The sequence below is a fragment of the Lepidochelys olivacea genome, assembly GCF_965140295.1.
Source record: "Lepidochelys olivacea isolate rLepOli2 genome assembly, chromosome: 9".
NCBI lineage: Eukaryota > Metazoa > Chordata > Testudines > Cheloniidae > Lepidochelys > Lepidochelys olivacea.
This window is the reverse complement of record NC_140419.1, coordinates 8,246,982-8,272,119: the sequence shown is the minus strand read 5'-3', so window position 1 is coordinate 8,272,119 and position 25,138 is coordinate 8,246,982. Positions and strand designations below refer to the sequence as shown.

The 25,138-nt window shown below is 58.6% G+C and overlaps 1 protein-coding gene across 7 annotated transcripts in view; it reads right to left on the bottom strand.

Moving 5' to 3' along the window:
• The window catches only part of EIF4G1 (eukaryotic translation initiation factor 4 gamma 1), a 46,297-nt gene that overhangs the window by 12,435 nt on the left and 8,724 nt on the right, over positions 1-25,138 (bottom strand). For 2 of the 7 annotated variants that reach the window (XM_084638135.1, XM_084638136.1), the window contains exons 2-15: positions 23,585-23,693; positions 23,172-23,258; positions 19,074-19,247; positions 18,420-18,519; positions 14,094-14,206; positions 10,623-10,715; positions 10,191-10,257; positions 4,563-5,414; positions 4,100-4,188; positions 3,534-3,741; positions 2,465-2,619; positions 781-900; positions 315-488; positions 33-230 (exon numbers count right to left, since the gene is read on the bottom strand). In XM_084638135.1, coding sequence (XP_084494261.1) covers positions 33-230; positions 315-488; positions 781-900; positions 2,465-2,619; positions 3,534-3,741; positions 4,100-4,188; positions 4,563-5,414; positions 10,191-10,257; positions 10,623-10,715; positions 14,094-14,206; positions 18,420-18,519; positions 19,074-19,247; positions 23,172-23,258; positions 23,585-23,659 — 2,505 coding nt within the window. In that variant the 5' untranslated portion in view covers positions 23,660-23,693. The remainder of the gene's footprint in view (positions 1-32; positions 231-314; positions 489-780; positions 901-2,464; positions 2,620-3,533; positions 3,742-4,099; positions 4,189-4,562; positions 5,415-10,190; positions 10,258-10,622; positions 10,716-14,093; positions 14,207-18,419; positions 18,520-19,073; positions 19,248-23,171; positions 23,259-23,584; positions 23,694-25,138) is intronic. The other 5 variants (XM_084638139.1, XM_084638138.1, XM_084638140.1 and 2 more) reach the window with 5 other exon arrangements.

The following is a 25,138-nucleotide window of genomic DNA, read 5'->3' as shown; positions in this document are numbered from 1 at the left end:
GCTCGGAGGAGCTGAGCCCTCAGGGCACTCACCCCCATAAGGCAACGGCACATGTTGGCATAGGCAACGGAGAAGTTTGGCTCGGAGATGGCCTTCTCAAAGATGAGGTCAATGACGCCCTTGAGCCGCTCCTCAGTGTCGATGGACAGCTCCGTGACCTGCTTCATCAGCTGCTGGAACATCTGCGGCGTCAGCTTGTTCAGGATGCTGCGCACACGCCGGAACAGGTCCTGCAGGGACACCCCAGACACCGTCAGTGAGAGCCGGCATATCCCCCCAAGCCCCCTTGCTCCTCATAGCTCCTCCCTACCGACCTGCGTCTTGATGTTGTCAGGATCCTCCTCCTCGGCAGCCCGCTTGCTGCTGGGCTTCCAGGCCTTCTCAGCCTTGTTGAGCTTGATGTCCTCGTTCAGGGAGACCGTGGCAATGATTTTCCGGGGCTCTTTCCTCTGGCTCTGCTGCGAGCGGCGCGGGCCCAACCCTGCAGGCTGAGGAAGAGGAGACATCAGCACTTCCCTTCTCATCTCCCCACACGCCACTGTCAGGCAGACCTGAGGCCTTGCACCCCATGCAATGGGTCTGTATCCAGCCCCCATGCTGGGGAGCCCCCACTGTAAGATACAAGCCAAATGGGCCAATGGCACCAGCACAGGCTCCTGGGCCTGCTCAGATCCTCGGTTCCATCACGGAGCATCAGTGGCCCAGACACGATGGCACAAACAGGAGATCATCATGCAGGCGAGCAGGAGGCTGAGGCTGGTGACCCTTTGAAGCACTTACCGGTCCCCGGTTGCCCATGGATGGACGGCCCAGGTTGGCAAAGGAAGGGGTGAAGTCAGGGCCGCAGTTCATCCCGCTCAGGCGAATGGGGTCCAGCGGTCGCATCGGCGTTTTATTCACCTGCAAATGAGAAGGGGGGGAGGGAGGAGGCATGAAAACCACTGAGGATTCCCAACCTGCTGGGCTGAATGCACAGCCAGACTCCACTGGCAAGCTACATCCTCAGGATGCCCAGTGAAGAAAGGTCACTGCAGCAGAGCAGGCAATGCCAGGAAGGGAGCAGGGCACCCAGAAGGCACAGGCCAGACAGCTCTACCAGGACTCAGGGGGAGCCCAACAAGGGAAATGGCTGAATGACACTCAGGAACGGCCAGGCTGGGTCAGACCAAAGGTCCATCTAGCACAGTAGCCCACCTTCTGACAGTGGTCAGTGCCAGGTGCCCCAGAGGGAACGAACGGAACAGGTAATCATCAAGTGATCCATCCCCCATTGCCCAATCCCAGCTTCTGGCAAACAGAGGCTAGGGACACCATGCCTGCCCATCCTGACTAATAGCCATTGATGGACCTAGCCACAATGAATTTATCTAGTTTTTTTAACCCTGTTAGTGTCTTGGCCTTCAACATCCTCTGGCAAAGAGTTCCATAGGTTGACTGTGCACTGTGTGAAGAAACACTTCCTTTTGTTTGTTTAAACCTACTGCCTATTAATTCTATTTGGTGATCCCTAGTTCTTGTGTTATGAGTAGTAAATAACACTTCTCTATTCACTGTCTCCACACCAGTCATGATTTTATAGACCTCTATCATATCCCCTTAGTCCTCTCTTTTCCAAGCTGAAGAGTCCCAGCCTTGTTAATCTCTCCTCATACGGAAGCCGTTCCGTGCCCCTAATAATTTTTGTTGCCCTTTTCTGAACCTTTTCCAATTCCAATATATCTTTTTGGAGATGGGGCAACCACATCTGCATGCAGTATTCAAGATGTGGGCATACCACAGATACACGGGCAATATGATACTGTCTGTCTTATTATCTATCCCTTTCTTAATGATTCCCAACATTCTGTTCGCTTTTTTGACTGCCACTGCACACTGAGGGGATGTTTTCAGAGAACTATCCCACAATGACTCCAAGATCTCTCTCTTGAGTGGTAACAGCTAATTTAAACCCCATCATTTTGTATATACAGTTGGGACTATGTTTTCCAATCTACATTACATTGCATTGACCAACATCCTCTTCTCCCACAGCAAAGGGAGAGGACACGGATCGGACAACTCCTAGGGAAGGCACCTCGGGCATGGCTCAGCCAAGGAGCTGCTGTGGTTTGTACAGTGCCCCAGGCAAGGTCAGAAGCAGCAAGGGAGGCTCTGCCCATTCCAGACTAGGCACTTTTCTCAGCTGCCCAGCACCATGTGCCCAAGTGCAAGAAGTGCACCGGATAACTTCTGAACAGTTACTTGGCCAATGCTGGCTTGGTGGGTATCACCTCTATATTTCCACTGGGATCTGATCTGTGCCATGGCAATGCCCAACCCCCGTCCCCCCTGCCCCTGAACTACTTGGGTCTCCTGTTCTGGCCACAGAAGAGTCCACAGAGAGACCAAGCACGGAACTAAGAGTGGTTAGCAGCGTTTCCCCCATCTGATAACAAGCTTGCGCTGGTAGATCCAGGGTCCTCACCAGTCTGGTGGTGGCACTGACCTTGTCCAGCACCACATCGCTGATCTGGGGCAGCCCCTCAGGTTTCTGCATGCTGGCGAAGATGAACTGGAAGCCCAGCAGGAACTCCCGATCGTATCTCTTCTTCTCCTCTGGGTTCAGGGGCTTCCATTGTTCTGTGGCAGACGAAAGGCGACCACCCTGAAAAACCACATCCCTCCCAGCCACAGCCCACACCCGGGGGACGTCGCAAGGCAGGAAGAAGGGGCAGAGAAGCTGCAGGCAGGGCCAAGTGGTATAGCGGGGCAGGGAGAGAGGAGCACCCCACACAGCGGGCACTGAGCGGTACCAGCCCAAGCCCAGCCCCTGGAACTCCCCTGCAGTGGGAGGAAGGTCATGCCTGGCTCAGTGATGACACTGCCAGTCTCTGCCCACCACCCTGATGTAAGGGGATGTGGGGGGGATCAAGCCCACATCAACCCAACAGGGCAGATGCAGAACCTTGGGCCATGACGGCCTATCAGGAGGCTCCACAACAGGGCAGCCTCACATACAACAGAGGGACAGCCAGCGGGCAAAGCCTGCAGGCCACGGGGCATGCTGGGACCTGCAGCTCTTCCGATTCCTGGCAAGCTGCTCAAACAGCTCCCCGACATGCAGGGCTGGCATCACCCCTCGGGTTCCGGCATCTGCAGGACCCAACCTGCAGCCTAAGCCTGAAGCTACTGCCCTGCCCAAAGAACTGCTGTCCTCCAGTGCCCACTGGACAAGCAGGTTGTGAATGGATCTGCCCTCCCCCCAACAGTTCCAGTTTGCGCTAGGTGCTAGTGGGCCCTGCTGGGGTCGAGTCTCTGCAGAAGCCGGCGAGCCAGGACAGTGACCAAGGGGAAGTGAAAGTCAGGAGTGGTGAAACTCAGCGGGACGACCGGCACGTGCTCCCAGCACCCCACCAGTGCAACCCCCGCCTGCTCAGATCCTCAGTTCCATCACAGAGCGTCAGTGGCCCAGACACGATGGCTCATAGCGGATGTCATCACAGGAGGCCGGGCCAGTCCGAGCGCAAGAAGGAAGCAATGAGCAGGACACCTACTTTGGCTGAAGGAAGGCTCACCTTCCTTGTACTGGTACTTCTGATCTGCGGCCTTGACCTTCTCCGGATCCAGCTTGTCCTCTTTCTCTTCCCAGGTCTCCTCAGTCTCTTCCTGAGGGCAGGCTGGGGCGGCCTCCTTGGGCTCCGGGGCTGGGACAGAGGCTGGGGGCTTGTTCTCTGCCTCAGAGGCACCATCGCTGATCTGAGACTTCCAATGAAAGGAGCCAGCGAGACAAGAAATGAGCGAGGAACCCAGCCAGGCCCTCCCAAAACCCTGGAAACGCACTCAGGGCCCCAGGATACCCGGACCCATAGCAGCCCCCAGTGCAGAGAGCTCCCAGTTAGAGGGAGCGCTAGGCACACAACTACTCCATGCCCTCAAGCCCTGGCCCTGCTGGGGGGAACCCCGACTTCCTGCTGCAACTCAGATCCTCAGTTCCATCACGGTGCATCAGTGGCCCAGACACGATGGCACTAACAGGAGCTCATCACGAGAGGCAGCAGCTCTGGGAGGTGAGGGGGTGGGAACGTGGCACCCATACTGGCTCACAAGACCACACACCCACCTCTTTAAAGGCATCCAGCAGGTCGCCCACTGCTTCCTTCTTGTTGAGCTCCTTCATTTTCCGCTTTTTCTTTGGCACCGACACGGCGACTGGAGGGGAGAGGTAGGAAAGTGAGACCCCGGCCCCAAAAGGGGGAGAGACAGACATGCTGCGGCCACCCCTCCAATGGAAAAAAAAAAAATCTTGAGCCCCTCCCCCTGCAGTGCAGGGGGAGATTCCCCTGCTACTCCGCAGCCCTTTCCCCACGCAGTGCCCACCCCATGCTGGCTGGCTCCCCAAGGCACAATAGGGCAGCATGTGGCCCAGCAGCCCCAGCGAGGGACCCCAGGCAATGCCAAGGCACAGCTTGACCACCAGCACAACCTGATCAGAAAGCTGCAAGACAGCCCTACACAAGACCTTGCTTCCTGCTCCAGGAGCCCCCATCCTTAGCACAGGGGTGCCCCCCTCCCAGCTCCCACACCTTGCGTGATCTCCTCGGAGCTCTGGGAAAGAGGTGCTTCCAACGGGGAATTCTGCTCTTGTGCTTCCAGGGGCTCCTCGCACTCCTCTTCTTCCTCCTGTTCCTCCTCCTCCTCCTCTGCAGGGGGGGAGGCTGGGATGGCCGGCTCCTCTCCCTTAACCTCCTCGGGTTCCGAGATGGGGCTGACATCTGACTCCGGCTGCTCCTCTGGCTCGTCGGCCTCCTGCTTGCCAGGTACCCCCAGCCCGTTGGGCAGCACCAGCTCCTCTGGCTGGGCAACAGGAGACTCCACAACCGGCTCTGGCTGGCACACAGGCGGCTCGGCCACTGGCTCAGGCGTTTCCTCCAAGACTCCGTTGGATTCAACAACAGCTTCGCTGGAGGCCTCTTCCTCAGGGGGCGAGGGGCTGGGGGGAGTGGCAGGCTTAGCTGGCAGCTCCTCCTCCAGGGGTGGCACCTCCGGGGGCAGCACCTCCGGGGGCAGCACCTCCTCTTGTGTTTCTACCAGCACTGGTTGGGCTGGGGGTTCCAGGGCTGGGGGTTCCAGGACAGGGGTGGCAGCTGCCTCCTCCTGGGGCTCTGTGTCCAAGGCAGAGGCTTCCTCGGGCTGCTCCATGCCCCCTGGCACTGTAGTGGTGGCTTTAAGAGGTTCGTGTGTCTCTGCAGGAGCCTCAGCCAGCTCCGCTTTAGTGTCCACGTCCACTGGGCTCTCCATCGGCACCAGCGTCACCGAGGCCAGCGGCACGGGCTCCACCTCAGCAATCAGGGGAGGCGGGGGAGACGGGGACGCTGATTTACTTGGCTCTAGGGAGACGGGTTTACTTACAACCGGGACAGGCTTTGGGCGGTCATCTGCAAAGAAGGGAGACAGGGCGTTAGCAGTGCCCAGGGAAAGCCTGCCTCCCCGGGCCAATTTGCGGAGCTGGGGGCACAGGTGGGCTTTTGGGTGCCAGCTGGCTGCCACAGAGGAAGGACAGGCTCAGGGTCAAGGGGGAAGCCAAGGAAGCAGGGTTGGGTGAAGCACCCGACAAAGGCCGAAGAACAAAGGAGCCAGTGAGAGGAGCAGGAAGAGACAGAAGTAAACGGCAGCCAGGAGGAGGGGTTGCAAGAACAGAGGGCAAATGTCTATGGAGCGAAGGAGGGTCCTGCCCCACAGGAGCAAGGAGTTTGCAGCAGACAGGGGAGATCAGGCATCAAGGGGCTGAGCTGCAGTCGGCTACTGTGCTGGAGCACAGCACGCACGAGACCGGGCTCGGAAGAGGCACCGGAGCGAAGTTGGGAATCACAAACAAGGCTGGCAGTGCCACGTCGGAACACAAGAGCTGCCACACTGGGTCAGACCGTGGGCATTTACACCGTGTCTCTGACAGTCGCCTGCACCACAGCTTCAGGGGAGTGTGTAGAACAGAGCAATTACAAAGTGATCCGCTCATCTTCCTCTCCTGCTTCTGATACTCCGAGGTTTCGGGTCACCCAGAGCATGGGGCTGCATCTCTGACTATCTTGGCTAATAGCCACTGATAGACCTTTCCTCCAGTTCTTTTTTTAACCCAGTTATACTTTTGGCCATAATATTCAGTGGCAATGAGTTCCACGGGTTAACTGCACATAGTGTGAAGGAGTCCCCCCTCTTGTTTGTATTAAACCCACTGCCTATCAATTGCATCGAGTGACCCCTCGTTTTTGTAGTGTATGAAATGGTAAATAACACTTCCCTAGTCACTTTCTCCGCTCCATTCATGATTTTAGAGCCTTCTGTCTTATCCCCCCTTGATCATCTTTTTTCTATGCTGCCTAATCCTTTTAGTCCCTCCTCATTCGGAAGTTGGTCCATACCTCTAATCACTGTTTGCTTCCCCTCCACTATATCCTCTGGACACAGTATTCAAGGGTTGAACACTCCATGGATTTACATAGAGGCATTTTGATATTTTCTGTCTTATTTTCTATGCCTTTCCTAATAGTTCCTAACTGTTCACCTTTCTGACCACTGCTGTGCATTGTGGAGTAGTTTTCAAAGAACTATCTACGGTGACTCCAAGATCAATTTGAGTGGTAACAAGAAAAGAACAGTGTAGTTCCCCTTCTTAAAGTGAAATGTTACTGTAGTGGGTGTATGTTTAGCTGGGATTATTTTTTTCAACGTGCATTACTTTGCACTTATCAATATTGAATTTCATCTGCCATTTTGTTGCCCGGTCACCCAGTTTTGTGAGAGCCTCTAACTCCTTGCAGGCAGCTTTGGACTCAAATGATTCTGTATCATCTGCAAACTTTGCCTCTTCACTGTTTTCTCCTTCTTCCAGATTGTTTATGAAAATTATGAACAGCACTGATCCCAGTGCAGATCTCTGGGGGACCCTGCTCTTTTCACTGTGAAAACCGACCGTTTATTTCTACCCTTTGTTTCCTATCTTTCAACCAGTTACTGACCCATGAGAGGATCAGCCCTCTTATCCCACAGCTACTTAGTTTCCTTAAGAGCCTTGGTGTGTGACCTTGTTAAAGGGTTTCTGAAAATCCATATACACTGTCAATTGTATCACCCTTATCCACATGCTTGGTGACTCCCACAAACAATTCTAATAGATGAGCAAGGCACAGCTTGTCCCTGCAGACTCTGGGCTGATTGTCCACATCATCACAGGATCCTATAAGTGTCTTATCCTTCTTTTATCTTTTCACCCCACTACTGTATCTCCAATAGTAACATTTAACTTTAAAAAGGGGAACAACACAGGAATGAGGATGGTAGTTAGAGGGAAATTAAAAAGAGAACAAGGGTAAAACGCCTGCAAGCAGCATGGAGACTACTTTCAAAACACCTTAATAGAGGCTCAGACTATTAAATGTATACCCCAAATAAAAAAAATCAAATCCCAATGAGAAAAACAGGAAGCAGCACAAACTCTGGAAAGTAAAATGTAAAAGTATAAGAAGTCTGGCCAGGAAAGAATTTGAGAAGCAACTTACTAAAGATGCAAAAACAAGTGCGTGAGAAGCAGGAAGCCTGCCAACCAGTCAGACACCAGATATGTTAAAGCAGCACTCAAGGAAGACAAGGTCATTGCAGAGATGCTAACTGAATTCTTTGCATCAGTCTTCACTACAGAGGATCTGGCGGAAGATCCCCACAACAGAGCTATCCTTTTGGTGCAACAAATCTAAAGCACTGTCCCAAATTGATGTGCCAGTAGGAGAGGTTTAAGAACAGATTACTGTTTAGTTTACCAATGAATCACCAGGACCAGATGGGATTCACCCAAGAGATCTGAAGGAACTCAAAGATGAAACTGCAGAACTACTGTCTGTAACATGCAACCTATCACTGAAATCAGCCTCTGTATCAGATGACGAAGTTAGCTAATATAGCGCAGATTTTTAAAACCAGGCTCCAGAGGAGAACCCAGCCGTTACAGAGCGGTGAGCCTAACTTCAGCACTGGACAAATTCCAGACTCTGCAGGGAAGTCCCACAAGTCTGACACCCCACCAGTCAGACCTCTAGTGAAGCACCACAACAGTCACTTAGACCAGTGGTTCACAACCCTTCTTGGCTCAGGACCCACTTGTAAATGCCTACGGCTTGTCACAATCCAGTAAATAGTCTGGGGGTGGAGGCCCTGGGCAGAGCCGTAACTAGGCATTTTAGCACCCAGGGCCAGCAAGCATATTTGTGCCCCCTACCAGAGGCAATGCCCCATTTTTTGGTTGCGCCACCCCAACTGAGACAGACTGGGTGACCCGCTGAGGCGAGTCATGGGCGGAGGTCCGTCCCCCCCCGAGCTCTGCCGCGCGGGGCTGGCCCAAGCCACCTGGCGTCAGCCAGAGGTAGCTGACCTGCTTGCTCAACCCTGGTTACAGCCCCGCCCTGGGGTGGTTTTGGTCAGATCCTGCACCCGGGTGGAGTTGGGTCCTGCCCAGCACTCACACCACAGGGACGGCTCCTGTGCCGTGAGGCTGGCTGGGTTGGGCTGGGCTCTCCACTTCGGGCATTGCAACCTCCGGGTTTGCAGCAACTCTTGGGTTTGGCCCTGCCCCCTGACTGGACCAAATGTGTGCGAGTGGAGTTGTGACCTGGCTCATGCAGTTGCAGTGCCACTCACTCAAATTTGGCCTACCTAGGCTCCCGTCATCATGACGGCTGGGCTAAACCCGCGTGTCACTGGAACCTGAGAGATTCCAGTGCCTGGAGCAGGGAGGCGAGCCCAGTCAGCCCGATGGGACAGGGGCCACAAGAGCTGCCACACAACCCTTTGAAACACTCTGGTGACCCAATTTTGGGTCCCAACCCCCAGGCTGAGAAACCCTGACAGACAAATCACTAAGTATTCCTGGAGGTGGGCCAGGACAAGGGGCCCAACAGCAGGATGGGGGAGTGGAAACGAGGGAGAATTGTCTGGGGTGGATTTGGATCACGCAGTGAAATCAAGGCTTATTGGCTTCTCAGTACTGGAAGAGGCACCCTGAGCATGGAATGGTTCTAGCATCTAGGTATGAATGTCAGACTAATGGCAGCAGGAGCTACAAGCAGCCACAGGGTTCGTACAGACCTAGGCAGGCCCAGCCAGACAAGTGCTGGCTGTAGACCGACAAAGCAGGCTGCGAGCTGGGAACCCAGCAGAGGAATACCTGGGCTTTAGGGGAGCATTCAACACCATCTCAGCCAGTACGACTTGCAGAATTAGAGTTGCTTGGCTTGCACATTGCCTTGGGGATGGGACTGCCCCAAGACATTGGTCACGGTGACCCTGAACTAGGAGGCCCTGCCGTGATCACAAAGGGTCCAGAGTGATCAGAAACAGGCAGAAAGTGACAGAAAACCACAGCTGATCTCTTAGGGGGAATAACCTGAAATCCAGACCCACGGCGAGGGTGAAGGAGAAGCTGAGACACACCTGGTTTCCAACCAGACCAGTTTGCCATGGGACATGGGCACAAAGAAGACAGGTTGATGCCAGTTTGAACTGCTTACATTGAGCCCACTGTCCCGGAGCTGGGAGGGCCTGGTCCTCTCCACATCACTCGAGGGATACCCTGCCCTAGGGAAGGAGTTCGGAGAAGAGCTACCGAGCTGGAGAGGCTGAGCCTGGAGCAGAGATGGAGAGCGCTGGGTGTGCTGAGCTTGGATGAATCTAACCACCCAACAGGTAGAAACCCCAAGGAGGAGGGCTCTGGGCAAATGGAGTGACACTAAGAAAGGGGGGGATTCTAGGCTGAGTCTTAGGGAGAACAGCCTCCCAGGTAAGTCACGTAGGGCTGGAGCATCGACTGCCCAGAGAAGGGGCGGAAGCCACATTGCTTGGGACACTGACCTAGCCCGAGTGCAATGCTGCAGGGACCAATCCTGCCACGAGCTCGGGATGGGGGCCCCCAGATTCCACGAGAGGAAACCCCCCACCAGCCTCCAAGGACTTAAGGAGCTTCTCCCACCCTCACCCCAACAGCTCCATCTGCAGGGGGTCACAGCAGGAGAGAGCAACAGGCCGCAAGCTGGGGACAGTCACCCCAGCCCTTCAGCCGCTTGGCTGCTCTCCTGCTCCTACCCCAGGTCCCACACTGGCCGCAGGCAGCTGATTCTCTATAACTACTCCATGGGGGATGCCCCTACCCCACCCCAGACACCCACCTGGCCGGACAATAACCGCTACGTGGGGCGTCTCGCCATTGGCCTGTGGCTCCAAACCGCTTCCAGCCTGTGGAACAGAAGCACATGAAGGGTTAATGAGTGCCCTTCCCCCACACTAAGAACTTAAGTATAACGACCTCACGCACTGGTGTGGATTTTCCACGCCCCTGAGCAGGACAACTACCACCTATCGGGAAGGTGGGAGCGCCCACACCGAAGGGAGACGCTCTCCTGTCGGCCTAGGTAGCGTCTTCATTAAGTGCTACAGCAGCGCGGCTACAACCATGCAGTCCTGTAAGTGTAGACAAGCCCTTAAACTCACAGCCACATACCACCCCTCCCTAGAGAAGGAACATGCAGGGCCCATCACTTGTGTGTGTGTTGGGGGGGGGGGCACCCAGTCAGTGGGGCAGCTAGGGAGGGGCCCCTTACCTGAGGAGGGGTGGGGGTGGAAGAGGTCCTTGCTCCAGACATGATTTCTTCGGTGATGTCTTTGCCGCCCTGGTTTGGATCTCGTATCCGGATCTGCCCATATAAGAGAGAGGCAGAGCATCCGTTAGCGGAGGGGGCCCACACTCCCCCTTCTCCCCCCCCCCACCACGTTGGCAGGGTGAAGGGAGGGGCACACACGTCCCAAAGCTAGGGACAAGCTGGCAGCAGAGCACAGCTAACCAGCTCATGCCACCCCAGGGCTGAGATCAACCCAGCCCCAACACCCCCTGCATGTACAGTGCAGCCAGACAGAGGCCTCTTGTCGATCTGCTCCAGGACAGAACTGCCTCCCAGGCAGCAAGCCCCCCGCACACCCCAGGGCCGGGACAGCCCCGTACCTGATCCCCGAGCAGCCGGGCGGGGAGCGGGTCAGGCCAGGCAGGAAGGGGAGGTTTGTTTAGCTTCCGGTGGGCTGCTGTAGCCACGTGGAGCGCAGCATTCACCCCGCTCCAACACGCGCTCGGCTGGGACCTCACACAGCCCATGGCAGGGGGCCAGCGACGCCGCAGCCAGCTGCCATTTCACTCCCGCTTGCTCGGCACATTCCCCAGCTCCCCCCTCCCACAGAGGCCAGGCCAGGAGGAAACGGCTCCTCCTGCCCCAGAGCAGCCAGGATGGGACTTTGGCTGCTGGAGGGGGAGTAGCCAGGCCAAGGGCAGGGGGAGGAAGGCACTTAGCAGCAGCCTGTGAGGTCACAGAGGCTCTGTCTGGCAGCCAATGGCAGAGCAGCCCTCTTGCTGTGCTGGGTACATCAGCACCAGTTGGGCCAGGCAGAAGCCACCCCACACCCCCGGGGAAGGAGAGACCAGCAGCCCCAGCCAAGACAGCAACCACCTACCCAATACAGCCTGGTATTGGGCAGTGGGACAGTCCAAGCATCTCCCCCCTCCACACCCTACCCCAGCAGGGCACTGAGAGAGTCCCATATTCCCCTCCCCAAACTGGGCAGTGGGACAGTCCTGTCATTCTGATTGTATGAGAAAAGGGGGTGTCACAATGCTCAGGGAATTGAGCGTCCCCATTGGCTGAACACTCCACTGCATCTGTCCTGGCGTCTCATGCCCCTGCCCTGGACAGGCTGTAACCCAGGGTGAGACCCCCTCGGGCAGCAGTGGGACCCCAGGCCCCCAGCCTGTAAGGAACAACCCTGCCCTGGAACTGGCAGGGGGGCGGGTGTGACAAAGTGGGACTGTTCTTAATGGTTCCTCTGAATAGTGTGGGGGTGCCTCAGTTTCTCCTATACAGTTCTTAAGTATCTAGGTGGTGGGGTAAGGGTGTATGATCATTGCAGAGCCCTAGAAGGCAGGTGTGTGCAGGGGCCTGGACACACAGAATGACTAACACCCTGTTTCCTGGCAACTGATGGCCTGGGCCCGTCCCCCCTACAAGGTGAGAGCTAAAGGGTTGGAGAACAAAGGAATCCGGTGACCTCCTGGCCCAGGAAAGGGGAAAGCCCAGAGGAGGAGGGGTGGGAGGGAGTTTCAGTTTGGGGCTGGCTGGGACATGGAGTGCAGTGCAGACATGTTTGTCTGGCTCACTGGCCCCCAAAATGGACCCAGCTGAGGGGTCCTGTTCTCTGCACCTGCAAACTCTGTTTTAGACCATGTTCCTGTCGTCTAATAAACCTTCTGTTTTACTGGCTGGCTGAGAGTCATGTCTGACTGCGGAGTTGGGGGGCAGGACCCTCTGGCTTCCCCAAGACCCCGCCTGGGCGGACTCGCTATGGGAAGCGCACGGAGGGGCAGAGGATGCTGAATGCTCTGAGGTCAGACCCAGGAAGGTGGAAGCTGTGTGTGCTGAAGACAGGCTGCTCACAGAAAGGAGACTTCCCCAGAGTCCTGACTGGCTTCATGGGGAGCAGTTCCAGAGCATCGCCCAGGGACTCCGTGACAGCGGGCAAGACAAGCCGGGTTCTAGGAGTCTCCACCCTGCCTGCACATGGTGCAGCGACGCCCTGAGAACACCCCACCCCCAGCATAGCAGACATCCCCACTGCTGCCAGGGCAGTCACACTCCAAGCCACATGGCAGCTACCTACCGCAAGGGCCCCTCGACCCTTCCTGAGGATAGTGCTAGTCTCCTCCTCCTGGTCCTGCAATAGCCTCCCCCATCCCCCCGGCCAGTGCAGCCTGCACCACACTCTGAGCCGCCCCCTGCCTATCAGGCTCAGCCTTGCTGCAGAGGGGTGCCTGTGTGGAGAATGTAGGTGAACAAGTGGGGCACAGTAGGCTGGGATCCATTGTCTCTGCTGTGCCCCTCGGGGCAGGGCAGAATGTGGGTCACCTCTGCCCCAGCTGCATGGAGACCCCAACACTGCACCATGGTCCCTGGGAATGGCCCAGGCCCCACAACAGACCGGACACCCGCATACCACAGAGCCCCTGGCCTGCACCCCAACCCCCAGCATTGCAGTGGGAATTCTGCCTCCGATAACAGGCAGAGCAGACGGAGGGGCCCAAGCTGTCTGCTGCCCAGCTTGGCATGGAGGAGGCAACAGGCTGCCCCGGGCACAGACAGCTCTTCCCCGTCCAACGTGGGCTGACTCAGAGACAGCTCCAAGAGGCGCAGGTGCCTCTTCCCTGCCAGGTTGCCGAGGTGGCCTGCTGCTGCCACAGCATCAAGATGCATAGCCTGGGCAGATGGGCTCCCAGCAAAGCAGGGTCCCCGCATATCTCCGACTCAACAGCAGTGCAGGTGCTCAGATGCCCAGGCAGCAAGGGCCAGGGGAAACGAGGTGGCAGAGGGTTTGAATTACAAGCCACGGAGAAACATGTCCCTACATGAGCCAGGGTGGAGCCCGGGGGGATCTGCGCCCCCCCCTCCCCCGGGGAAGGGGTCCTAGCAGACCCAAGCTGCAGCGCTCACCGAGGGCGGCTTAATGCTATAAACAGATCCTGTGCCAAGCCTCTGAGCAACAGCATTACTGCAGCTCCGGCAGGCACCGGCTGGCAACTGCAGCACCCACCCCCAGTCGCAGCAGCCGTGACTCAGCACATTCTCCCCACCAGGGAGGACAGGGAAGGTCGGGCCTGACTGTGCAGACACAACCGAGACCCAGCCACGGGCTCCCTCTCCTAACCACCACCGCCCCCTTCCCCTGCACAGCACCACACACGGCCCCCCTCGCCCCCACCCACAGAGGGGACGACGCAGTCCCGCCCGCTCCCTGCTTAGTGCGCGTCAAGATGGGTGAGAAGGGCCTGGCCAGGCGGCCTCCCACGGAGCTGGGCTCTGGCCCCTCACTCCCCACAGGGGCAGCACTTTCAGCTTGGGGGGGGGGGGGGGCGGCAGCGGCCAACAAGCCGTGAGCCATTCTCAGGCACCCCACAAAAAGCTCCACCCCTTGGTGGGGAGTCACCAGCACAGGGCTCCCATGGGAGGCAGCAGAGAAACCCCCCCACCCCCCCTTACCGTCTTGCGCTCTCGCTTTGTTGGGATGGGCGGCTGCTGGTTCATCATGACCTGGGCAGCGGGGACCCCAGCTGGGAACTGCTGCACCCCCTGAGCAGGGTAATAGGCACCAGCTGGGACAGGAGAGAGAGAGAGAGAGAGAGAGTCAGGGCACCGGGCAGCAGCCAGGACTAACAGCCTTGAGACACCAGACACCATGCCAGAGGCAAATACCTGTGGGCCCTTGAGCAAGTGCAGTTCCCCCCAAGGAACCCCCACTGCTCGCGGGCCGGGAGTTTTGCCAGGCAGGCCCAGCAGAGCAGCTCCTCCCTCACAGCCCAGGCAGCTCTTGCTTGGCCTTCCCTGCCCAGAGCCACTCAGGGTTGCTGGGGGTCAGAGCCCTCTAGAGCACCAGAGCACTACCCAATGAGCTGCTGCGCCCATAAACACGGGAGGCCCATGGGCTGCTCAGTGGGGCGGGATCCTCTCCCGGCAGTCTCAGGAATGTCCCAAACCTGAACAACAGGACCAACCAGCACTTCCGAGCATTCCTTCCCCATGATGCAGAGCGTACCCGAGCTGCCCCCACGTCCAGCTGCCTGCTGCGGAGGGCTAGCCAGCCCCAAGCCCAGCCCTACCCAGTGGCAAGGCACAGGGAAGCCATCCCCCTGGCAGGTAGGAGTTAAACTTGCCACCAAGGTTGCCTCAGCTGGCAGAAGGCAGCTGGAAAGAAATCCCTACTCCAGGCCCAGCTACACTTCCCAGAATGCTACAGGACAGCTCAAGCTCCCACCCAGCCCCCTTCCAAGCCTATCAGCTGGGCAGAGAAGGAAGCCTGTGTGTGTGTGTGTGGAGTCCATGTCCCATCCCGAGAGACAGGAAGTCCCAGGCAAGCGCCGGGGTTCAGGTGTCAGCTCCCGCGGCTGCTTTCCTGGTGCCCCAGCTCTGCAGCAGCAGCTCCCCGGCCTTATCTTCCTCACACCAGGCTGCATCCGCCCCAGCTCCGAGGAGAAGTGAGTAAGAAACAGAGCAGTCAGTTCACTCTGCTCACACCCTAGAGCCCTTCACCCCGATGGCTGGAGAGCTGGGGCTCAGGACCTTCACCAGACCCATGGCTGTTAGGCCAGCCAGCATCCCCACACAGTTGGACTACAGCACCAGGTGCCTGACCCCCCCAGCATGAGCCAGGGTCACAACAAGGGCAACATGCCTGGGCTCCCCCAACTCCATGGCTGCTGCAAGGTCCCATGACTCCCAGCTGAAGATGCTGATCAGTCTCAGCCAAACCAGGACAGAACAGGGCAACCAAGAGCCCCAGGAACAGTGATGCGGGGCAAGGAGCAGCAGCACGGGCTGGCTGCTCAGATCCAGGGTGACTGATAGATGGACACAAGCAGTCAAGACAGCGCAAGTCAGAGCTGGTCTGTCTCAGAACCAGGACTGGGAATCAGCTCTCTGCAGAGACCCTGTCTCTGCCCAGATCACCAATGGAGAACCAGGCCCATAGGTAAGGTGTCCGGGGAACACAAGAGCATGACCCGGGCACAGGAGGGCGTCCAAGGAAGAAGAGTGTCAGCCCCTGGCCTGAGCTTTACAGCAGCCAGCCTTCCCTGAACGACGGGCCAGACAGATGCCCCCCACACTCCCTCAGCAGGGCAGCCGACCGTGAGATGGATGCCAGCACGGGGAGGGAGAGACAGTAACAGGTGGGAGCCTGGCCTCTTCCCAAATCCAGCACTTTCCTGGGCCCCTAACACCCTTAAATCATCAGCAGCAGCATTAGCGGGGACTAATGGAGGCTCCAAATCTCCACACCAGGGCTTGGGTCTGTCCCACCCCACTGGCCACCTACACACCCCAGCAGCGCACTCGCTGCTCAGGCCAGGAAGCAGCCACAAGGCAAACCAAGCGTGGGGGAGTTCAGACAGGCTGGCCAGCAATGGTCCTGCTAGCTGGCGGGGGGTGGAGATGGTGAGGGAAGAGAGAATAACCCAGAAAAGTTACTCCATCCATAAGAACACGTGGTCCCCGAGGGCTCGAGGGCCTGTGTACAGAGGGGAAGTGACTTGCCCAAGGTCACCCGGTGAGTCAGTGGCAGTGCTGGGAACAGAGCCCAGATCTCCTGACTCTTGGTCCTGTGATGAGCCACCATCCCCAGGTACAGACAGAGCCCTCAGCAAGTGATTGCAGGGGCTCAGCAAAGGAACAAGAGCCCCTCCCATCTGAAGCACCCGACGCCAGCTCAAAGCTGCAGGTTCAAGCCAGCCCTGTTTCTTACAGGCCCCTTGGAGCTTTCCCCCAGCCTCACTGTCTGGGAGCCAGACTGCCCAGGAACCACACCTGACTACCCTTATCTTTGCCAGGGTTGGCTGCTGGTGGAGCCCAGGTATGCAACACCAGGAGGCTCAGAACAAGATGGAGGAAGAGGTACAATTGCCAACTAGAGAGGATGCTGGGAAGTGTAGTTTCCACACAGAGTTTAGCCAGCCACCCTCCCTCAGCTCAGCCTCCCACAGCATTTGTGGCCAGGCTCCTAGAAGCCAGGTCCTTAGAAGACCCTTCTGATGGCCGGTGACCACCAAGAGGAATACCTGCCGAGAGCGCCGAATGACGATGCTTTGACAGGGAGCTGGAAGCAGCAAGGGGCTGGGAAGCCGGCGTGTCAGGTCCCTCCTCTGACCCATGCAGCCAGCAGCATCCCAGGACGGACATTTACTAGTGATTTTGGAGGCCTTGTGCACTGGTGAGAAGCAGCCACGGGGCAGAGCAATGCAGCTCCCTACCACACGAGTCTGCCAATACCTGCAGCCCAACGCCCACAGCCCAGACCCCTTCCCTCCACAGCCCTGTTCACACCCCTCAACCCTGACCCACAACATCCTTTTGCACGTCATTCCCGGGCCTCCAGCAGGAAGCTGCCACTCCCACTGGCCTGCTGCTTTAGGGAGATGAGGCACGGATGAGTCACCTGCCCTGTATCTCCTTCGAGGGGCTCTGGCCAGCCGCAGCAGCCCAGCCAGCCTGCCATGACTCACACACAAGGCTGCAGATACCACTGCTGACTAGCTGCTGTTACACAAGAACATGTGGTCAAGAGATGCTGGGGCCTATCAGCTACCCCACCCCCAAGCTGAGGATGAGACACAGACAGGCCTAACCTGGAGGTTAGAGGAGCCCAGCCCAGCAAGCCTCAGCGTCCGGCTCTCTCCAAGATGCTGAATCCCAGCTGGGGAGCAGGGGCTGCACCTACCTGTCTCAGGGCCAGCCCATTTTGGTACCGTGTCCAGAGGCGGCCGCTGCTGGGGATGGGATGGGACGCAGGCCCCGGCAGCTCACATTGCTGTGTCTGCAGAGACGCCCGCCCGGGATGGATCCAGACTAAATATAGTCACAGCCCTGCTGGCCATGTGAGCGCAGCGTGGGGGAGGGGCGGGGCGGCTGGCTGCACAAACACACCGCTCCACTCCAAGGAAGGGCAACCTGGGGAAGGGGGGGGACTGAGAAGCCATGGCAAGTAGGGGGGGCACATGGGAGCCCCCTTCCATACTCCCCCTTGAGCCCTTGGCTTGGCCCCGTGTTTATTTAGGGAACAGCTGACTCTGGGGCTGCTGCCTGTTTCCTTCCACAGCGACCAAAGGGCAGGATGGGGCTAAAGTCTGCCCGGCCTCTCTGCCAGGACAGTTAAACATTAAGCTGCCCTCACTGGGGGTAGGCGGGCAGGGGGCCCTAATGGGGTGGGCCAGCCTCAGTGTTCTGCCCACTCATTTCAGCCCCACGCTCACATCTCTCCTACCCTCTGGCAGTGCCCTCCTCCCGCAGAACAACACTCCCCACCCCTCTCCTTTGGCAGGGACCAGTTCGGGAATGAGGAAAGGGACGTTCCTAGGGAAAACTCTCACCCCCCAACTCCGGGGCGCTAAGGGAGGAGTGCAGGGGGTGAAATTCACACCCCCTTCCGATGGGACACGCATCCCACAAAACGAACATGGCAGGATCCACAGCCTTTATATAGGGAATAGCAAGGGGCTGCATGGAGGCCAGAGCTGGGGAGCAGGGCTAGCCGGGATTCAGGGGCATCAGGAGAGCTGAAAGTGTGGGAAGCCCAGGGCATCGGCAGAGCTGTGTGGGGCACAGTGGGGCCCAGGGCTGGAGTAGCAAGCAGCAAAGGGGGCTGCAGGTCAGGATTGAGGAGCATCAGCAGAGTTGCACAGGGCACAGTGGAGCCTCGATGGGAGTAATCGCACGCTGTCTGGTTGTCACCAGTGGCATCAGCCTCGTGGTTTCAGGCGCCCCAAACTCCCACACCAGACTGAATGGAAGAGAAACAGTGACTCCGGGGGCCCTTACCGTAGGTGCCGAATTCCGGGGGGTTGGCTCCAGGGTAAAAGCTGGGGGCGCCCGGCTGGACTGGGTACTGCTGAGTTGGAACAACATACGTGGAGCGACCCTGGGTGGGCAGAGAACACACTGATTACTGCCTGCCAGACCCTGGAGCACACATCTTCACGCCAGAGATCGGAGGAGACTCTCCCAGCAACGGTCACAGAGGGCAGGACCTAGGGAATGGGCGAGGCTGCAGAGCAGGAGGGCTCTGGCACCAGGCTGCCAGCCCCACGGGACATGGCTCAGCGGAGCAGGCAGTCAGTCCCTGCCAGTCCAGCAGCGAGCAGGGCCCGATACCACACTTGGCCCTCGAGGCTTCCTGGGGCAGAGGTGACACATGGTGTCACTCAGCACCAGCCTTTCCACCCCAACAGCAGCACGACGGGCTTGCAGAGGGCATGGGGCTGGGCCCCGTGCATGGGGCAGCAGAGAAAGAGGGTCAGGGTCCAAAGGACTTCACATGGGGGAGCCCCAGAGCCTTCCCTCCCACTCCGAATAAGATGATCTGGTGGCCAATTCTGTCCTGATGATACCACACCCCCATTTCAAAGCCAGTTTGAGCCTCATGCTGCAGGGAGCAGAAGCCCAAGGAACCCAGTGTCCGGATGCAGCCCTCACCTGTCCTGGGATGTAATAGGCTCCTTGCGACGCAGGGTAGGAAATCTGGGAGGGGATCATCATCACCTGGGAAGCAGCTGGATAGACATGAGCAGGTGGGCCGGGCCGGGCCGACGTGTTACTCTGCACCCGGGAAGCACTTGTCGGAGGCTGGGCCCTGCTCTGGTAGAAATGCTTTGGGAGAGAAGGACGGTGGCATTCAGTTAGTCCCAGCAGGGTGCCAGGACCGCCTAGCTCCACGCCCCACAAAGGCAGCTGCTTCCCATCTCTGCATCCCTTATCCAGAGGGCTGGACAGCAGCTATCACTACCCCCGGAGCTGGGACCACAAGCAGACAGCTAATGTTCCGCCCCCCAGCTGGGATAGGAGTCAGTCTAGGGCAGGAGGTGTGAGGAACCAACAGCAAGGCATGGCATGGCATGGCATGCCCACACAGCTTGTGGTGTATCTCTGGGACCCTTCTGACACATGGTGCCCAGACGCTAAGAGATGGTCACCTGGCAGCACACATGACCAGCTTCATGCAGTGGCAGGACCATTTCATAGCTGTCATTTGTGCCCATCACAAGATGGCTGCAATCCCCAGCTGGCTCCTCCCACCCCTGGGGCCATGGGTGTCTCACTGCAGGACCCAAGGTGTGCAGTGCCCCAGGTTGGCTCAGCTCCATTGACACTAGTGGGGATGGACTGGGCCCTACTCTCTTCCCCTAGCAAAAATTCCCATCATTCCTCGAACAGCCATGGAAAACTACAACTCACAGAAGGCACCTGTAGGGAACCACAGGAAGTGGGACAATCTATCTCCCCCTATTCCCCTTAAGCACAATGCTCAAACTCCATCCAGCCAAAGGCCGCAAGCCTAACAGAGCTGATCACAGCCACTCGCAGCACCCTCAATACAGATGCTGTGGCCTGTGGAGACTACAGGCCCGAGCCAGCCAGGCAGCTGGGACTGCAAGAGCACTGAATTCTGGGACATGTCATCTCCATGGGCTGCCCTACAGATGCAGTTGAGCAACCAGCTGGAGCTGGGTGGAATCGCTCTGCATACATAGGGAGCACAAGGAGGGACCATCTCATTAACCAGCTGCTGTGGGGGGTGCTGGGGTGCACCAGGCAAGTCCAGTCCTGCATCTTTCTCCTTGGGGGTCTCCTTTTAAGTGGGAGCAGCCCTGAGCCTTTCCAGACCCCAGTGTAACATCAGAGGCCCCCTGGGCTTGGGAGGGAAATTACTGCATCCCAATCCTGAGCCCCAGAGCAGCAGTCCACCAACAGTCCCAGCGGAGTGAAGCATGGCAGATAGTAGCACCGTGTTCACACACACATACACACGCACCACGTGCCCTGTCTCCCACTCCCCAGCCGAGAGCACCACCTGAGCAGGGGTAATGAAAAAGCGTTACCTGAAGAGACCTGAATCCTCCCTGTTAGCGAGCACACACACAAGGGGAGAAGGAAGAGAAAAGAGACAGGAGTTACCCCACAGCCTCACAAGGTCCCAGGCCCCAGGACAGGCGAGCGCTGCTAGGCCAGAGGCGAACACTGCTGTCGGGGGAGCCGGAGCTCAAGCGGGCTTTTGGTACAAGAGCCGCCCGGCTGTAAGGGAAGGTCAGAGGGGAGGGCCAGGCGGGAGAGCAGTAAAGCAAGCGTGTCTCATGGGCACAGATGCTGCACCCCTAATGCACGAGAAAGCAGCCCTGGCACCAGGCGATACCTTCAGGGCCACGGCCCGCTGGGCTGGCAGGAGGCTCAGGGACCTAACCCCTCTCCACATGCAAGAGCTGGGCAAAAAGACCACAGCAGCCCCTCAACTTCCCTCCCCCAGGATGCCGTGAGCCAGGGCACTTTCTGCCATTCAGCCCCAGAACGTGCCTCCAGACACTGCGCGTGAGGGTGAGGGACTCATTTCACAGCCTGGACTGCCCATTTTCAGGGCCCACATCCTGAGTACAAAGGGGGGCTGCTGACACCTGCTGATCTGGGATGGGCCTCAGCTTCAGGACCCCAGCAGCACCAGGGCCCACCACCATGAGCTACAACTCCCCTCTCCTCCTCCCATCAGACCCTATGTCTTTCTCCATCTCCACGAGCCACCCTGGTCTTCAGCCAGACTCCGGGCAGCAAGGCCCCAAAGGGCAGGACAAGCAGAGACGATCTGCAGATTGCGGAGTGCCCCTCTGGCAAACTCCACTCACGCACCAAGAGGCAGGACTATGCAGGTGGTGAATGGGCCTCTCTGCCCTGCTAGGCCAGCCAGAGCCCAAGCCGGGTCTTAACAACAGACCTTGACCTGACCTAAGACAAAGCAGCAGCTACAGTGCTGGAATCCCCTCTCCGGCCCGCGTCTGATCAGTACAGACAGCCCAGAGCTGCCACCTCCAGGGCACAGCTGGTGTGAAGGAAATGCCAATGCGCAGCCCAGCCTCGGGAGCCAGTGCACCTCTTCCAGCAACCAACTCCAACCAACCGTCCAGAGGTGAATCGGACGCGTGTCCCCCACCAGCCACCGCAGCTCCTCCCCTCCACAGAAATGCTCGGCCCCACTGCAGGGTGTTTCCCAGCCCGTGAACCGCCATGTGACCCCACTGTGCCAGACAAGGTGTGGAGCCAACTTCACAGCTGGGGGGTGCAGAGGGAGGTGAAAAGTCAGGGGAGAGACCATAGTTACCAACAAGCTGCCCACCCCAGCTGCCCCCTCTGCTTTGGCAGCAGAGTAGGGACGGGGTCCACCTCGCCCTGCAGCCACTGCGTGAGATTGGAGCCATTTTAGTAAGGGACAAGCTGACTGCCATCTTGGGGTGCTGCCCTGGGCGCTGCCAGGGGACTAGTCCATCTGAGGAGCAAGGGCGAGACCACCCGTGGGTCAGTCAGAGGCAGAAGCAGCTTTGTGGGGCAGAGTGGGTTGTGGGGCTGGTAGCAGAGAAGCAGCCACATGCTCCAAGCTTCATGCAGGTATCACGTCAAGGTACAGACGCTGCAGTGAAACTCCTATGGCCTCCTACCCAAGGACACCTCTTTCCCCCTTCCCCCCCACCCCGAGACACCCACACGGCCAGCAGAGATCCCAGCGCACTGAGCTGTTTGTGTCAGCAGCCCACTGGGCCAGTCAAACCCCCCGGCTCCCCATTCCAGTTGTCTGTCCGGCCCTGCAGAGCCCCAGAGTCTGGCTCCTGGCTCACGTGCACTCGGAGTTTGGTGCAATTCAACCAGCGCTCGGGACCCACTGTCTTTGCGCATCCAGTCACCCGCTCTCCCCACGGTGGGACCACCACTGGCCTGAGAATGTGGCAGGGGTCCTGGGCCACAAGGAACCACGTGAGACTTTGCCAAGCCTTCCTGCTCCTTGCGTTAACCCAGACCAGTCATCCCTGGTGCCCAGTGCAGCAGCCCACACCCTCCCACTCCTCTAGCCCCACCGTTTCCTTGCAGCATCCAGACAAACACCATGTGGCTGCACCCCCGGGGGTCCGTACGGCATGCGGGGAGCAGGGGCTGGTTAGTACCTGCTGGTGTAAAGTACGAGGCCCTGCTGGAAACTAAGACAGGAAAGAGCGAGGGGAGAGGAAAGAAGAAGCAAGGTCACTTCAGGTTCAGACAAGACTGTGAGGCCTGGGAGGGGGTGGGGGCAAACACCAGCAGCTCTGCGCTGTGGACGCAGGAAGGGGACGCAGGCCAGGAGGGAGGGCGGGCAGACAGACAGACCGACCGACATCCATCCCCTCACAGCTCCCCTGCAGTCACCCCTTCTCCCCCTCCCGAGTGAAGAGCACACGTTCATTCAGGCCCACCTCCTCCACACACACGGCTGCGCGCACCACAGGGCCAGAGCCCCGCTCAGGGGAGAGTCCGGGTAGCTCTGCCCTCCCTCTGCCTGGCACGCTGGAGCCCTCCAGCCTGACTTAGAGCTGGGGCCAGCTCAGCACCACAAAACCTGCTCGCCAGCGGATCAAAGGCCCCGAGGCGCAGCCACCCATAGAACCACACAACTGGGAGGCAGCAACCACCCCTGGCCGTCAGAGAACCTGATAGCCATAAGGCAGCAGGAGTCCCAGTGGCCCCCAGGAAGCCGGCAGCGGCCCCGCCCCAGTGCCCCCTTACCTGTCGAGGCTGGGAAGGCGTATTCATTTGTGTAGCTTGCGACGGGTTAAAAACCACGGGTGCCGTCTGACCAGGTGGAAACGCCGACTGCAGGGAGACAAGGAAGGAGCAGGTTGGCACAGCAGCTACCAGGGCTCCCCAAAGCCACATCCCTGGGACCCTGTACACAGCGCCCCCTGCTGGGCAGCGCCCAGCACCCCTTGGGCTCCAGGCTCTGAGCACACCTCCCTCACCTGGCGAGCCCAATCCTGACCCCAGGACTGGTCAGCAGGGAGCCGAGTGCTAGACCAGGAGTCTCACCTCGTATCTCAGCGGAGGACAGTATGGCTGGGATCAGGCACACGCAGGGCTCTGAGGGGAGATGCTCCATCAGCCTCAGAAAAGGGCTGGGAGGGGGTGCAGAGGGGCCCTACCTGTGGAAGTCCAGGAGAAGGGGCAGGGTGTGGGGCTGTCGGGGCTCCTCCTGTGGGCTGTGGAGCTTTGTTCATTTCATGTGGTGCTGCATAAGGATCCCCTCGCTATCTGCGGACAGAGAAACAAAGGACACGCTCAGCGGAGGCGGCAAGGAGCCTGGGGTGAGCGGGGCAGAGAGAGGAGCTGGGCCGAGGGCAGGGAGTTCCCCAAAGGCTAAAATGAGGCCTCAGCCCAGGCGGCTCCGGCAAGGGCTGGCTGATGACTTTGCTGCCTGGGTCCGCGCAAGTCCGCAGCACAAGCAGGCTGGCCCCTGGGGCCCGAAGGTCTGCATGCCAGGACAAACGAGCCTCAGACTGCAGCTAGCCAGTACAGTCCAACGCGGCAGCGGGGTTTCAGGCAGAGATTGGCCACCACAGTCCCAGGAGCAGCTCGAATAGCCAGAGCCAGGCACGGGCAGACACTGCACGAGCTCCTGCTACTGATCCCCGCAGAAGTGCTCAGTGGATGCCACTCAGCAGGGGCGCTGGTGGTCTAGAATCCAGGGGCCCCACCCCAATGATCATCCCTGGTCCCATTTATCTTCTCCCTCAAACATTCCTCGTTTCCTTGATGTTCTACTGTCTCCCCTTCCCCATGGCCACACCCCACCACCAACAGTAAGTCCTGGGTGCCCTCAATATCTGGAAAGGGCTCCTCACCCCTGTGCACTACTGAGGTAACACCAACAGTGGATGGGGGGATTATCTCAGAGCAGCCTGTACCCCCAGGTACGGGCTCACCTGCCACCCCCTCCCCAATACAAACAGACAAACATTTCAGGAGGTCGGAAGTGCCATAAAGTCAAGAGACCAAACAGGGCACAAGGCAGCAGGAACCCGGCCGTGCCCCGCACAGCCAAGAATGGACCCAGCCACAATCACTGGTTAGAGGGAGGGGAAGCCGAGAACTCTCCCAGCTTTGAGATCGTTAGGAGCTGGGGGAGACATCTCTCCCACAGACCTGGAACCTCAGTGAATCCCCCCCTTATTAGTTCTCAGGAAATTACAGGGGGCAGTCCAAACACTGCAGGGGCCCCTCCATATCACACCCCAAGAGTAAGCCCGGGTCGGTTCCCCGCAGACATGCAGAGGGCGTGGGGGTGGCAGCTTCTCTTGGGAATGCAGCCTGCCAACCCCATCTCTCCCAGAGACCACTAGCCACAGACAGTCAGGAGCCCCATGGACCCAGGCCTCCCCAGCTCAGCAAGAGTGAAGAATCCACTGACCTAGGCTTGAACCCTGCTACAGGGACCTGCCTGGGCCCATCTACACAATAGGGGCAGGCCAGGCCCCCTGGCTCAGCTCCCCACTAGCTCATGACCCGCCCCATCGGCCTGCAGCTCCCACAGGCCAGACAAACGTGTTTCTAGAGAAAGGAGGCCACACTGGGAACTGGATCCCCACGGCACGGCAGCCTCACAGTCCCACAGGGATTCCTGCTGGGAACTGCCCCACAGCCACTGTTCCTGCCCTGCTCCCTGCTGTGCCAGGCTGGGACTGGCACCATGAGCAAGG